The sequence below is a fragment of the Hemitrygon akajei genome, chromosome 17 (genome assembly GCF_048418815.1).
Source record: "Hemitrygon akajei chromosome 17, sHemAka1.3, whole genome shotgun sequence".
Lineage (NCBI taxonomy): Eukaryota > Metazoa > Chordata > Chondrichthyes > Myliobatiformes > Dasyatidae > Hemitrygon > Hemitrygon akajei.
Window position 1 is genome coordinate 18,267,720 of NC_133140.1, and position 16,359 is coordinate 18,284,078.

Below are 16,359 nucleotides of genomic sequence, written 5' to 3' on the forward strand. Positions count from 1 at the left end.
CTCTTAAGTGCTCTTCTTTGTGTATGTTTTGCTCACACTGCATGATGGATTTCTTTCTGCTTAGATACCATTTTAGTAAAGGAATCTGAGAAAGTGACTCCTCCAACAGAGATGCACTCTACCACAGTAAAGAGATTACAGGTCTGTAATGCGGTTTGAAAGAACTTTATTATAAATCATTAAATAACTTCTCTAGTCTATACATTCAACAGTTCCAAAATCTGGTTTATATGTTCATACATTCTATTCAGTTTTTCAAAACAAATCAGCTAGTGGATTTTGCATCTCCTTTTGTGTTTGGATTAACCTTGCAGTACTTGCCCGGAGGATTTTGGGTTTAAAATTGTGTCATAATTTAATAAATGTTTTTAAAATGGGTAGGCCTTGCACATACTTTAACATGCTTCTCCATTCAGTAAGATCATGGCTGATCATTGATTTCTGGTCTACTTTCCTGATAGACCCTTATTCCTTCGTTACCTTAGAGTTCAAAAATGTATTGATCTTAGCTATAAACACACTGATCAACTGAGTGACCACTGCTCCATGGAGCAAAAAATTACAAAGGTTCACAATTTTCATTTCTTGAGATGTTGTCCCTTGATTTCATCAGATATATGCCTGAGTTTGATGGTTTTTGAACACCAAGGGAAATTTGAAGGTGCAGGGTATTAGGTAGGTCAAATATTTAAGGCCCTAAATGGCAGAGCAAACAGGAGGTGCAATTTGTCCTGTTCCTGATCTATTCCTTTTGTTCTAGGAGTAGGTCAGTCACACAAGACGTCTTGTAATATTCGGGGCAATCTTTTGATAGCAGCCTTTATTCATATTGTGTTGACTACACTGTAAAGAGATTACTCATTGACATTGTATTAATAGAGCTTTGGTTTGATTTTGGTGGCCAATAAGTTCCTGATGTCTTTTTAAAAAGCTGACAGTCATTCAATAAACAGGTGGTTTATAGGATTTTTCAAAAGTGGGTCTTCTCAAATTCCAAACAACATCCTTGCATAATTGCTCAGGTGTAAGGGTCTGGCAGATGGAGTACAATATTGGTAAATGTGAGGTTATCCACTTTGGAAGGAAAATTAGATTATTATTTAAATGGTAAAAAAGTGCAGCATGCTGCTGTGTAAAAGGACTTGGGAGTGCTTGTGCATGAATCACAAAAGGTTGGTTTGCAAGTGCAGCAAGCTATCAAGAAGGCAAATGGAATGTTAGCCTACACTGCTAGAGGGATTGAATTTAAGAGTAGGGAGGTTATGCTGCAACTGTACAAAGTACAGGTGAGGCTGCACCTGGAGTACAGCATGCAATTCTGGTCTCCTAACTTGAGGAAGGATATACTGGCTTTGGGGATTGTGCAGAGGAGGTTCACCGGTTGATTCCAGAGATGAGGGGATTAGACTATAAGGAGAGATTGAATTGCCTGGGACTGTACTCGCTGGAATTAATAAGGATGAGAAGTGATCTTGTAGAAACATAAAATTATGAAAGGGATAGATAAGATAGAGGCAGCAATGTTATTTCTACTGGTAGATGGGAGTAGAACTAGAGGGACATAGCCTCAAGATTCGGGGGAGTAGATTTAGGTTTGAGATGAGGAAGAACTGCTTTTCCTAAAGAGTGGTGAATTTGTGGAGTTCTCTGCCTAATGAAGCAGTGAAGGCACTATAAGTATATTTAAGACAAGGTTGGATAGATTTTTGCATAGTAAGGGAATTAAGGGTTATGGGGAAAAGGCAGGTAGGTGGAGATGAATCCATGGTCAGATCAGCTTTGATTTTATTGAATGGTGGAGCTGGCTCAAAGGGCCAGATGGCCTACTCCTGCTCCTACTTCTTATTCCAGTGTGAACTCCATTGTGAAGATTTTTTAAATTGGAAAACTTGATAGTAAATCTCTAAAGAGCTGGACCTTTATTGTGCTATCCAGCATCTTCCAAATGTCAAGTAATTTGATTTTTTTAAAAAATTATTCAAAGAATTGATGAAATCAGTAACAGTTTGCAATATGAATTGAGGGTTGCTCACTGGGGTTTTGATTTGCCCTTTCTTTATGGACACATTGCTGTAACCAGACAAATTGAGTGTGGAACTATAAAGAATGAAAATTGGAATTTGGTGAATTATTTTTGTTATAAGGGAATGCTTTTGTAGATTCAGTAGCTGAGTGGGCAGACTGTATGACCATTGTTGTGGCCTTTTTAAAAAGTTGACTCACAGAGCGACAAACATGACATAACCTTTTTCTGGGTCTTTTCTATTTTTCGGTTTAAATCATTTTAGGTGAAAAACATTCTGCTTAGATATTTTTGGCAAGTAGATTAAAGAGGTCAATTTTAATTTTTGGGGCAGTTTTGCGAAATGTATTTTGATTGTATAAGTCCTCTATTTTCTGTCAGTTAGGGTAAAAGAGCGACTTGACACCAGTCAACAAATGGATCTATTACAGCTGATCAAATTTATGTTTGTATACTGTACACATTGGATCAAATTTCAGGAATGAAATGCAGCCCATCAAAATATGCAATCATTTTCAGGTCTGCCAGCATTTTAACATTTTTGCTGTAATAGCGGTGCAAATATTAGTAGGTCAATTAATCAGTCTCTGGCATTTTTTAAATCTTTAAAATAGTTTTTTCTTATTGGTGATGTGAAGTTTTGTACCATCTCTAGTGAAACTTCATTAAATGTGAATAATTTGACTTTTCTTTTAATGCTAAAGCATACACAACTTTCGATTGTAAAATGTCTTCTAGATATCTGCAGCATTTTGATCTCCGTTTATTTCATTGGATGCATCCTGTGGCTGATGTACTGTTTAACCTGTGATTTCTCTGCTTCTGTAGTAAGTAATTTATGATATGAGGAATAACATGGAGATTATTATACTATTGAATGTGTTCTTATTCAGGCAGATCAGCTGAACTTTCCTCCAGCAGCAGCTTCCACTCCCAACAATCGGCCTGAAGCAGCAATAATTCCAATTGCCAAAAATGAACCCATTGGTTTGAAGGCAGCAGATTTTCTCCCAGTAAGTGGGTTATTTATCTTTTGGATAACTTATTTGCTGTACCACCGTGGCAGCTGATGGGATGTAGTATTTGAATTCTCATTTACTATTTCTGTTTTATGTTATTTCTTGCTTTCTAATTGGCAGGAAAGTTAGCAGTGGTAGAAAACCAGAGGTGCTGGTATAAATTAATATCAATTATTCATAGCAGATCTGTGATGTAATTGGTAACATTTGTTGTGGCATCAATTATTCTTAATAGAAGAATTACAGAGTTCTGTCATTCTGTCTGGACAAGTGTATCTTTATTTCCTTTAAACAAGGTCTTCCTCAAATTCAAAACTATGCCCTAATCCCAGGGTCTATTTGTGCATCTATTTTCTTTACTTGTTCTGTTAGAGCCCTTAATATATTGAAAACTTTGATGAAATCTAGACATATTTCTAATTTCCAAAGAATACAAGCATAGTTTGTAATATCTGTCATAATTTGGTCATTAAACCCAAGTGACATTCTGGTAAATCTCTTCAACTTCCAGAATTCATGTTTTAGGTCAAAGATTTAAAGCAGATTCATCTGAGATGTCCATCCTGAGGTGTGATCTAGTCAGGATTTTGTATCATTCTGACAAAAGTTTTTAAATCACCTTGTATGTTAGTCCTCTAGATGGAAAAACCATCATTCCATTAGAAGTTTTTAAATTACATTCTGCATCGATTTTGTTACATTTTATTGCCTTACAAAAGTGGACATCAGTATCTCTGGATGTACTTTGTTTCCAGATTTTCATAAATTAAGAAGATATCTCTTTTCTTAGTTGGGTTCATGTCAAAATTAATTTGCCAAGTTTTACTTATTAACATAATCAATATCTCTTTGACCTACATTTGCTTTTCTATGTCATCAGCAAATCTGGATATAGGGTTTACCATCCACCATCTGGTTGATTAATAAACACAGTGAAAGATTGCCAGTAATTTCCTCAAGTACCTGCCTATTATCCCAACTATATCTCTTGCTTAAAACTAAGTAGGTCAGCTACTCTCTGTGCAGGGAAATGGGCATTTGACACTTTGGGTCAAAACTCTTTATCTGTACTGAGAGTAGAGGCAATAGTCTCTTGCTGTCTTGTGCTTATTCATTTATATTTTGCCAAATCTAATAGCTTTTTGCAATATTTTGATTTGTACTGTATATTTTTTTCAGTCCCAGAATAATAAATTGGCAGATTTGACTGATGAAGATGCTGTGAGCCAAATCCAGAAAGGACATGATACCATGTGTGTTGTATTAAAAAGTCGATTCAAGAATTTAGACACAGTGAGGGCTGTGTGGAGCACTGGAGATATCAAGGTCAGTGCAGTGAATATTGATAGAAATTAAGACATCAGCAATGGGTACTTTTGAGTAAATGTTCCATTTTCTCATCTTGGTTTCACTTAACTGAGACTTAGGAGTGTGAGGGCAGGGGCATAAGTCATACTATATGGAAGAATATTGTTTGATTGAAGCTTTTGATCAACCTATGCAGTTGTTGTTTTTCATTTGAATGACTGATTTGAGATGGAATAAATTGGAAATTTTTTTCATAGACAGATGGACACATACTTTATCTGCCAAATTTTATTATTTGGATGAGATAGAGCTGAACCAATGAGACAACATTTTATTTGATGGGAAAGTTGTTAGCCAGCCATTCAAATCGTGTCATAATCTGAATAATTAATAGAGTGGAAGTACAAATTTATTGGGTAATAAATGCTGGATTTGTCAATGACTCCCAGATCCATGTAAAGTAAAAAGTAATAAGTCCTTGGACTGCATTTTGACAAAATGCAAGATATGGGTATATAATTCTATGGAGATTGGGGTAACTTTCCCTAGTTCAGTGTCAGAAGAGGTTTGGATTAATCTCCTACTGACTGAATCATTGTAAATGTGAAGAATGGCACAATATGTGTTCAATATTTACAGATCTTGGCTGTAGATCTTTATTTCAGAGAATCATCATTATTTCTAATGGCCACACATATCAAAAGATTGTCCTGAGATTGAGCTCTGCCCTTTGGTTGGAACTAACTTCTGATTTGTAATTGGGTTGATATTGTTGTTAACACTGCCTCAGACTTTTGAGTTCAGCAGACACAAGGCTATTTCTGTTGTAAACTTACGATGAAATCAATGTGATCTTGCAGGTGTGAGGTAGTCTGGAGAAATCAATATTTTGACCTGGATCCAAATGTATGTTCTAACAGTGATCTCTTTTATTACAGACTTCCATAGACTCGGCAGTGACCATGAATGACTTAGCAGTTATTGTAGACATTTTGAACATTATTAACCTTAAACCGTATGTACCTGCTTAGAAGGCTATCCATTTCTTTATACCTTTTCTTTATATCAATGTATATATCTTTAATGGTATGATGTTTTATGATAACATGCTCAACTTGTTAACATTCCTCAATAATGAATCATATTTGTGTGGCAAATTGAGAATGAAATTGGGAAATAAGTTTTAAACATTTATAGTGGATATATAAGTTCTAGTTTCCAAAGTTGTGAATGCCTCATCAATTGGTGTTTTTAAATCTGAGATAAGTGTACTGCTGGGATGGATATTGGGGGAAGTGAGATGGTGATATTAATTGTATGACATAGCTAAGTGGGAATATTAGTCACTGTTCTAATTGAATGGCAAAACAGATTTGCCATTCCAGGATGGATTCCGGTTTCTATTCCAGGATTAATGGATTGTCATTTAGTTGTATTTTTGATTACTTAATATCCAGCCTTCTCTAATTTTGCATTATTCACCTACTACTCTAATGCTTTTGACCATTTTCTGTTTGGGTAGGTGGTAGTAGTCCAGTGGATAATTCACAAGTTCCAAGTAGAGAAAAGATGGAAACTGGTACAAGATTCTTGCATCTTTTTCAAGAATCTTTTTTGACTTGCCTATTGTAGCTCTATTATTTAACTGTTCTAGAATTCGGCTTAATCAAGACTTCTTTGTGACTGTTGGTGCAAGGCATTGGTCATGATCCAAACAAGTCTCTGTGTCATTGGATTTATTCTTTTTCTTTGATTTTCCTGAGTGATTTCATCCCTTGCTGTTCGTTCAGATTCAAGTTTATTGCATGTACATTGAAATATGTCATTTGTTAACAGCCTACAAGTGTGTTTGTTCCCTCTTTCCCCCCCCCCCCCCACACACACACACCTGTACCCTTGGACTTCAGTGACTCTTTACTAGTATGATACGCCTTCATATGTTTCAACACTTGGTGTTCTGTGTCCCTTAATCTTCTGTTCCCTACCTACTTCAATTACCACCCTTACCAGTAGATTCTTTGTTGATTTAATTAATCTGGTTTGAGAATTATCTCTGGTTGTTTTAAAGTTAACATTTTCAGTTCACTTTCAACCAGGAGCCCTGACCTTCACAATCTGCAGATTTCAAACATTCTTTGTACTCAGCGTCATTGTTCATTTACTTCTCGACATGGTGCCTCTGAATAATATTGAGCAGTTGCTTTAACCATCTTTAAACATTGTTCTCTAACATAAACAATATTAAAAGTTAAATCAGAAAACTTCATGGAATTTGACAGCTAAATTTAATATTCCTGACTACGTGTTTTTTTCCCCCCTTCTTTGGCATCAATTCTTCTGGAGGCTAAAAGGATTAATTTTTGGTTGATACATTTCCTATACGACCCTTTTTCGGAATTGGCACTATCTTTCTGAGAAACTTACCAAGCGAAGCAGACCAGTTGGGTGTACTGGTTTTATGACAAAAGTACGAAACAGTGGAGTTTGGATAGGTGCTGGATGTAATGAGTATTTTGAATTAAATGACATTTTGTTGTCTGCAAAAGATTGATTTTAACCATAAGACATGGGAGTAGAATAAAGCGATTCAGCCCATTGAGTCTGTTCCACAATTCAGTAATGGCTGACACAAGGAAATCTGCAGATGCTGAAAATTCAAGCAACAAACAAAATGCTGGTGGAACGCAGCAGGCCAGGCAGCGTCTATAGGAAGAAGTACAGTCGACGTTTTGGGCTGAGACCCTTCAGTCCTGGCAGCAGTCCACCAGCATTTTGTGTGTGTTGCTTCAATAATTGCTGTTTTATTTTCCTTCTTAACTCCCTTTTCCTGCCTTCTCCATAACTTTTATTGTCCCTTACTAATCAAAAGTCTATCAACCTTCATTTTAAATATACCTATAGAACTGTAGAACATTACAACATTAAGTACTAAACCCACATTACCCCATAACCCTCCATTTTTCTTTCATCCATGTGCCTGTCCAAGAGGCTCTTAAATATCCCTAATGTTTTAGCCTCCACCACCATCCCTGGCAAGTCATTCCAGGCACTCACAACCTTCTGTATAAAAAAAAACTTACCCCTGATGTCTCCCCTAAACTTCTGTCCCTTAATTTTGTACATATGCCCTCTGGTATTTGCTGTTGGTGCCCTAGGAAATCGGTACTGACTATCCACCCTATCTATGCCTCTCATAATCTTGTAGACCTCTATCAAGTCCCCTCTCATTCTTCTACGCTCCAAAGAGAAAAGTCCCAGCTCTGCTAACCTTGCTTCATATGACTTGTTCTCCAAACCAGACAACATCCTGGTAAATCTCCTCTGCACCCTCTCCATAGCTTCCACATCCTTCCTATAACGAGGTGACCAGAATTGAACACAATACTCTAAGTGCAGTCTCACCAGAGATTTGTAGAGTTGCAACATGACCTCTCTACTCTTGAACTCAATCCCCCTGTTAATGAAGCCTAGCATCCCATACCCTATCAACCTGCACAGTGACCTTGAGGGATGTATGGATTTGAACCCCAAGGTCGGCACAACATAGAGGGCTGAAGGGCTGTACTATGCTGTGGTGTTATATGGTTCCCTTTGTTCATCCACACTCTTACTCAGTGATTTGGCCTCTATAGCTGGCTGTGGGAATGGATTTCACAAATTCACCACCGGGCTAAGGAAATTCCTCCTCATCTCTCTTCAAAAGGGTCTTTGCCCTTCGGTGCTGGACTCTCCATATTTACAGTATCTAGGCCTTTCAATATTCGATAGACTTCAATGAGAATTCCCCTCAATATCCTAAATTCCAATGAGTCCAGGCCCAGAGCCTTCAAATAGTCCTCTTGCATTAACCCTTTCATTACTGGGATAATTCTTGTGACAGCCCCTGGACCCTCTCCAGTGCCAGCACATCTCTTGGAACTGGGGCCCAAAACCATTCACAATATTTCAAATGTGGTCTGACCAATATTAGTGCAGAAACGATTTAGGGGAATGTTGCCTGGACTTGGGGACCTGAATTACAGGGCGAGATCGTGTAGACCTAGGACAGTTCTCTCCTGAATTTAGGAGATTGAGGGGTATCCTGATAGCAGTATATAAGTTAATGATGGGTATAGAGAGGATGAAAGCACATAGCCTTTTCTACTATGATACACCCGCTACATCTTCTACCTGTAGCTATGGATGACATTTTTGTTTCAGAGCATTGTGGAAATTGGACCTCTGCCCTTCAATCATTCCTCAGATTGACAAGCTGTTGCAGAGCAAGTATGAGAGGTCAGCATTTTTCTTTATTAATTGGTCATGGAGTGTAGTGATATGGGCATAATATTGCACAGTGCTTTGTTTTAGCATTAATGGAGGTCCATACCAGTGCTCGGAGCATAAAACATGGTTGCACATCAGAAGGTTAGTTGAAGCAATTTATTGGAATATTGACTCTTAAATAGGCATCTGTTAGTCTTGTGAGACCATGGATTTGCGCCTTAGGAGGTTTCCATGGCACAGGCCTGGGCAGGGTTGTATGGGAGACCAGCAGTTGGCCCAAGCTGCAAGCCTTCCCCTCTCCACGCCACTGATGTTGTCCAAAGAAAGGGCACTAGGACCCAAGCAGCTTGGCACCGGTGTCGTCACAGAGCAATGTGTTGTTAAGTGCCTTGCTCTCAAGGACACAACACACTGCCCCAGCTGAGGCTCGAACCAGTGACCTTCAGATCACTAGGCCAATGCCTTATCCACTAGGCCACGTGCCAAAACAATATTGACTCTATTGTCACTTTTTTCATGTAATTGTGAATCTCTGTCCAAGTAGGGCAGCCATTTTCTTGTGTACAAGTAATTTGAGAAGTTTTTCCTTTGATTTCACTTCATTCAAAGCCAGATAGCATTTATTTTTGCTGTTCAAGATATTCAGTTCTGATCAGCTGAATAGAAGCTCATCAATTAAAGGAAATCTGTATATTTGCTTTCCACCTGATGGTGGTAAATGGGAAACATTTATGTTAGCAATGATGCTGCTTCAAGGTATTTATTAGTCTTCAGATTGGAATATTCAAATCCCTGTTCAAGCCAGTACTCAGACACTGCATTGCTTACTCTTGGTTCTCCTTGGCAAATTTAATTCCAAAACAAACAGTATTAAATTGCATAGATTATGTCCTAAGGAGTTCCAGCAGCTCCAGTATGGTGATTTAAATGAACCATTTTCTTTGAAATGTTTTAGGTGAATCTGGATGAACTTATTCTTCTGCATCTACACCGGCAACTCAAGCTGTGTAGATGTAGAGGACTGCATGGATATTACTGTACATTAAGGTTGTTTATTGAAGATTGGGTATGAGATATATTAAAAGATAGTATATTTTGCCCAAACTTTGTGTAGAGGTGGGGTATAAGCATGAATATTCCTTTCTTTTGAAAAGCTAGAGCATCACGTTTGGGATCTCTTTTGGTTTTGGATAAAATGATCTAGCATTCCTTAAGAGAAAAAATGAATTATCTTTCCATTGATTGACGTACATATGAGTTCTGATCACTCTTTTGTCCATAGTTATGTCCAGACAGGCTGTACTTCTCTGAAGCTAATCCTGCAGCGATTTGGCCTCTTAATAGCTGACAATTTGGTTACCCCACCATCAATTGGGGTAGACATAACACGGGAGGAAAGGTAAGTGGATATGCATGACACATTTGGCAAGTAGATACAGCATTTTTAGTCATATGCATTCATACCTCTGAGGGGTACACTATACATTTTTTTTCTGGGAAAGGTGGGCTTGCCCTTCCTTTTGCATTCACCAATGGGTCCAGGCCTGGTGCTATACCACATGTATTAACTAGCCAATTTCTCTCACTTCAACTGCTGTTTTGTCAGTCATCATTTTCTGTATTTCTCCAAATCCTATACATAAGCTTATGTTATAATTTATTATGTAATATCTTAAACATTTTGATTTCATTTTGAAAAAAGGAAATACTGTAAACTGTTAACAGGTCAGACAGCATCTATGGAGATAGAAACTGAGGCAGAGTTTTTAAGTGTTAGTTGTATCTCATTACACAGAAGGTACTTGGCCTATTCAAGTATTTTCTATTTTTACTTGATGCTGCACATAAACATTCTGTTTACGTGCAGTGGGGTAGAGGGCAATGGTTTAGATACGGGTTGATTGGACTAGGCAGAATAATAGTTTGGCATGAACTAGATGGGCTGAAGGGCCTATTCCTGTACTGTAGTGCTTTACGACACTGTTTGGTTCCAACACAGCATCTCCCTCTAAAGCATCCTCAGAAAAACTTTTTATCAAATTTGTAGATCCTCGATATAAACAATGAACAGCTGAAGGCTAAAAACTGATTACTTTTAGCCTGAAATGAACACATATTCTGATCTGTCTGCAATGTGATAACCAATCTTCAGTCCATGTTAACACACATACATGCCCTAATACCCTATGTACAAGCCTTGTGGTACCTTGTTCATGCCTTCTGAAAACTCAGATATATTATTCTATCAACTCTGTTTGTTATATCCTTGAATGGTAGTAACTGTTAAACATATTTACCTTTCATCAAACCATGTTGACTTAGTTTGATTACATGAGCCTTCTCCTCTAAATGACTTTTCCCCCCTTCATTATGGAATCCAGCATCTTGCCAACAATAGATATTAAATCAACAAGCTCATTAACTACCTGCTTTTTGTCTTCCACCCATAAACAATAGAGTCATTTGTGGTTCCCCTGAACTTGGGAGTTTTGAGAAACGTCAACAAATGTTTCCAATTTTTTGTAGCTGCATCCTTTATAAAACCCTGGGTCTGAAGTCATCGGGAGCTGGTGACTTGTCTGTTTTAGGTCCCATTCATTTTGCCAATACCTATCCTTTGTAATAGTAATCATCAGATGTACTTGCATACTGTTTGAAACCAGCCTATCAGTTATTTATTTTCCTGTTATTGCCTCCTAATGTTAATTCTCAACCTGTCACAGGCTTTAGCTACTTTTCCTCAATCCCCTGATTTCTTTCTCAATGTTTCAGTCTCATTGTTGGTTCCATTCTCTAAATAATTTCCTTAAACAATCTGTTGTTAACAAATGAGGTCATCTTTCTCCTGTGATTTTTCTTTTCATTCTGATTAGGTTAAATTTATGCTATCTGCTGTTTAAATATTTTCCATTTCTCTTCCACTAACCTATCGATAGCCAATTTACCCAGTCTATTCTTGACAACTCCACCTTCATACTTTTTCTGTTATTGCTCTCATCTAAGTTGAGAGCATTGGTCATGGATCCTGGTTGTTTACCATCAAGTTGTGATTCCAGAATTCTACCACATTTTAATCACTACTCTCTAGGTGATTCTTTACCACAACATTCTTAATCCTACATTATTACTTAATCTAAAATGGCCTGTTTCCAGGTGGATTCTATAACATACTGCTCTAAGAAATAATCCATGACACTCCATAATTCCTCTTTCAAGGAAAATCATCTCACCATTCATATTATTCAGGAATTTGAAGTACATTTTAGACCAGAGGAAAATAATTTATTGTCAGTCATTATGGGTAAATGTAGTTATTGTTTAAAAGGAGAATGCATCTTCCAGAAATTTGATTTATAATTCTCATCTCTGCCATGTTTAACTTGTGGGCTATTATTATAAATGGATTTACTGATACTGACTTCTGATAGCAACATAGTGAGAATGTTGAGCTAACCTTTGTTGCTATTTTCATAACTTATAAATATTGGAAATTTTGTTCATAATGATCAGCTGTACAGCAGTCCATTCTGTAGAACCAGATGTTTTGGAAAGGCTGCCTTTTTTATCCCTTGTGCTCATTTTGTTGTGAAAAGTTCCCTTGGTAATCTGTAATTTGCATATATATTTCTCTCAATTTTTCAGTTCTGAAGATTTTTGCAAGCCATGTCAAACAATACCTGGTTCAAGAAACTGCCGTCTGAATGTCATTTGATTCTGCAGTGCTTTGTAATTTGCTTTGTATACATGTCTTTCTCTGTATCACAGATCACCAAGGAAGCTTTTCAGGCCCATGTTCCATTTATGAAATACCCCTGCCAGGCTTGTTTACACCTTGGCTTTGACTAATTATGCTTTGCATATTCAGATGTAGTTATCGATTTCTTTGGGACATGGTCCAGACTAAAGTTTAATTGCCTTAAGGTAATAATAATAAGGTAAGGATCCCCTGGGCCATCAAAATGTAGAATTCTGCATACATGGTTTGATGGTACTCATTGGTTTTAGTCCACCTCTTGTATATATTATTCCATTTGAAGTTGCTACAAACAGCATCTAGTTAGCCAGGTTTAGAAGAAATTAAAAGATCTACCTTTTTTAAAAAAATGATGGTTATGCATTAATTTTTCACTGTTTCCCAAAAAGCAAAAATGGTTATTTGTAATTCTTCTACCTTTTGAATATTATTGAAACTGTAATGTAAAAATGATTATCTTTAAATGTTACAGTGCTCTGACTTGTTTTCCTTTCTTCCTCAGGCACCAGAAGTGCAAACTTTGTTATAAGCAGTTAAAAAACTTGCTTCCAATTCTTCAAAGTAAAGCAGGAATACCGGGCCGGCAAGGTAGTGCCTTTCGTGAACTACAGCTTCTAATGGCAGCTTTTGAATGACAATGGTCTCCATAGACTTATTTTTGATTAATCCTCTTCCAGAACTGACTTGAGGTTCATGTAATAAACATCCTTTTGCAGAGACTACCAACGAATGATGCAGCGACCAAATTGCTTTCTGCAAGTAGACTTTTTTTTCCAGAGTTTACAAAAATCTAGGTAGTTAAACAAAGATGGGCCTCAAAGGTTTTTTGAATATTACTGCAAACACCACTTCTCCTTTTGGTATTTACAATGAAGAAAAACCCAGGGAAATTGATTCTTAACTAAACCTTGCCTCCTGTTGGTTTTGAATCTACCCTGTTAGTCAACAATGCCGAAAAAAGACATTCTTGAACATGTTTTGCATTGTTAATGTGTTGACTTGTTTTAAGTCCTTTATCTTCCATTCGTACATTAAGATTAAATAAGTTCAAATCTCCAATCCTTGTAAGTTAACATTTTCACTGTACATTAAATATCACATAGTGACACTAGCCTTGTCCATCCTGGTGATGGTTAGTACCTACAGTGGAGTAAGTTGTGGGCTACCTGTCTGTATTATAGAAACAACTGGGTTTATTTGGAAATGACTGAATATGTACCATCACAGCCTGTTTTTTCATAGAACTATAAGCACAAAATGAGAACTCTATCATTGCTTTAACGGGTTTAGATTTTAAAAATGTGGAATGTACAACTATTTACTTTTAATCCTGATTGCAAGTCCTGTGTTTATGGTTTGTGTGGGGGAAGTGCAGAATTGCCCTCAGGAAATCAAATGGGTGCTTGCTTGAAATCCATATGGCAGGCTCTTTCCCTCAAACTCGCTGTGGGCTAAAGTACATTGCTTTAGCTAAATTGTATTTCATAAGTTATCCATTTTCTTTTACATCTTCTGAATATTTAAACAATCTTGTAGCCCTAGTATCTAATGATTTTACTTTGCCTCTTAAAATGGAACTAAGAATTAATGTTAAGGTGAGGTTTGTTTTTCAAGTAAGTTTGGGACCAAGTCATGTAAGGGTTTGCTTCCCGTGCAGGATAAGTAATCTGAGTAAAATTTGTGACCTAGTTTATTTTCCCAAACGGGTCACAATGTAACTTAAGCCTGAATGTTTTAGGGTTGACTGTGCTGCCATGACAATGACACACCTATAGCCTGAGGAACAGGAATGGTGCAGTTAGTTTACATGGTGTTCAATTAACTAAAGTCATTTTAAATTAGTCCTATTTAAACAACATGCCATCTGTTTTTATACTCAGTATTTTGGAACTGGGCACTGTTTCACCTTCATTTAAGATGCATTTTGCTATTTTGCAATCACAATGTTGTATTATGTTGATTTGTAGCCCAATTACAGGTCAGGTGTTTGAAGAGCAACATTAGTACTCCACTGTCATGTTGGAAAATGTAAATTATGTAAATATGAACTTCTCCACAATAAACCAAATTTTTTGAATACGTTGTTCAAGTTCCTACCCTGACCATCACCAACTCCCTCCCACCCCACACAATAAAACCCCTTAACCTTGCCATAAAATACAAAACAACTCACCAACAGCTGCTGTAAAAAAAAATTAACAATGGTTGTAAAGCAGTTCTGAAGTTGGATAAATACTAGGTTTTATTTGAACCCAATTAGATAGCAACATCCAACTTTACAGATAGATACATTTCATTGAATCAGTACAGATTGCAAGCAACAGATGATTCAACACAAGTTCTGAGCAATGGGAACATGCATTACTGAAATAGATCATATTTTTCTCAGTAATCCTTGCTGGAAGCTTTCACCTAAGGATGCTGCCACCCCCATACTTCTGGGTTTCTAAGACCAACAATGCCTTCATCTGACCTCCAACTTCCACCATTGGGGTTATGGAGGATTTAGAAGAGAATTATTACTTCCTTTCCAACCCAGAAAGTAAATTTTGTAAAACTAAGCATAATACGAACAAAATACTGCTCAGTAGTTCTCTTTACACATGCTGCCTTACCTAGTTTGTATTTCATCACAAGGGTCTTTTTGTCAATAAAAAAACCTCTTAGAGGGATAGATTCTTGGGCCACAGAAGTCACGTTAGCAGCTTTTGATTAGATTATGTTTCTGCTCCAGCATGCTTTTTTAAAAATATAAATACATTCCTGATGCCAGTACGGCATAGAAGGGAAGAGAGTCCCCTGGGCTGATGTGATAAAGTTGAATTCCTATCTGAATAACAGGGATACCGGATATTAGCCACAGCCACACAATGAACAAATACAGCAACAGCATTAAAAAAGTAATAGAAAAACATGTTTTTGGTTCAGCAATTACTTCTGTTTCTAATTAGATGCTGCATTCATTAATTCAGCAAGTGAGCAGTATTTTGGCACAAATGCAACCTTAGCCCAATCTACTGCAATATTTAAGTAAGCCATCAGACATCATGGGTTTTAAAGGTTTAAAATGGCAGGCTGACCTTGACGTTGCTCCTCGTTTCACCATCACTACATCCTCAGTTCTTCACACTCCAACTTACACTGCTGGAGGTTGGTAATCCTTCACTAGAATCACTTCCCAATTTCCTGGCCAACTCCACTGGCTCCCATCAGCAGCTAATGTTTGATCTGTGGTTAAGATGGGGGCCTTGTCTCTACACTAAAACATGGAAATACTAAAAATTCAACTGTAATCCAAGGACTGCAGTAGCCAAAGATCAGCTCAAAGCCCAAAGGTCACAAATAGGATTTCTGGTAATGAGGATACCAATAATATCTGTGCACTTACGAACTACAATTCCATCCAAATGAAGAAAGAGCCAAAGTCTGAAAGGAGACACTCCCTGGTCAGAAAGTTCTTAATGGCATTTTTTAAATAAATAGGTTAGTCTCCACAACTATTTTGTGCTGAACTTGTCACAGTGCAACTTCACCTAATGTAATATTTGGCACTTTGCCCAAAATGTATGGTGACTGCAAGCAGCCCAGGATTTGCAGTACAAGGAGTAAAACAAATATCAATCAGAACATAAAAAGAACAGTGTAGTTGTATGCTCAATGAATACCTTTGGATATCAAATGACATGTTTAAAAAAAAGTAGACAATATAAAAATCTTTTAATATTTATAGTAAAAAAAATAAGTAATGAGCTCTATTCCGTGCATTAACTTTTTAAAAACCAGATTGTATACATGTATGGAGTTGAAGTATATAAATATACAGTTATTGGCTTGTGATCTACACTGGGAAGAGTAGGCTTGCTGACGTTATATACTGGGACAAGGTACCATACTCCAGACAGCACTGCTGACCCCATCAATGGCTCACTTCACCTGCAGGGTAAACAGATGGATCAGCTGAATAACATTAAACAGAGCAAGCAAAATTT

The 16,359-nt window shown here is 37.2% G+C and overlaps 2 protein-coding genes across 6 annotated transcripts in view; one reads left to right on the forward strand and one right to left on the reverse strand.

Annotated features, from left to right (window-relative positions):
- katnb1 (katanin p80 (WD repeat containing) subunit B 1) overlaps positions 1-14,447 on the forward strand; it is a 74,599-nt gene extending 60,152 nt beyond the window's left edge. Inside the window, exons 13-19 of the mRNA XM_073069724.1 lie at positions 65-141; positions 2,917-3,036; positions 4,222-4,368; positions 5,289-5,365; positions 8,551-8,625; positions 9,899-10,015; positions 12,873-14,447. Coding sequence (XP_072925825.1) covers positions 65-141; positions 2,917-3,036; positions 4,222-4,368; positions 5,289-5,365; positions 8,551-8,625; positions 9,899-10,015; positions 12,873-13,005 — 746 coding nt within the window. The 3' untranslated portion in view covers positions 13,006-14,447. The remainder of the gene's footprint in view (positions 1-64; positions 142-2,916; positions 3,037-4,221; positions 4,369-5,288; positions 5,366-8,550; positions 8,626-9,898; positions 10,016-12,872) is intronic.
- Positions 14,448-14,586: 139 nt separating this feature from the next.
- The window catches only part of kifc3 (kinesin family member C3), a 76,650-nt gene continuing 74,877 nt past the window's right edge, over positions 14,587-16,359 (reverse strand). For all 5 annotated transcript variants that reach the window (XM_073069731.1, XM_073069730.1, XM_073069727.1 and 2 more), the window contains one exon: positions 14,587-16,303. In XM_073069731.1, the coding sequence (XP_072925832.1) occupies positions 16,287-16,303 (17 nt within the window). In that variant the 3' untranslated portion in view covers positions 14,587-16,286. The remainder of the gene's footprint in view (positions 16,304-16,359) is intronic.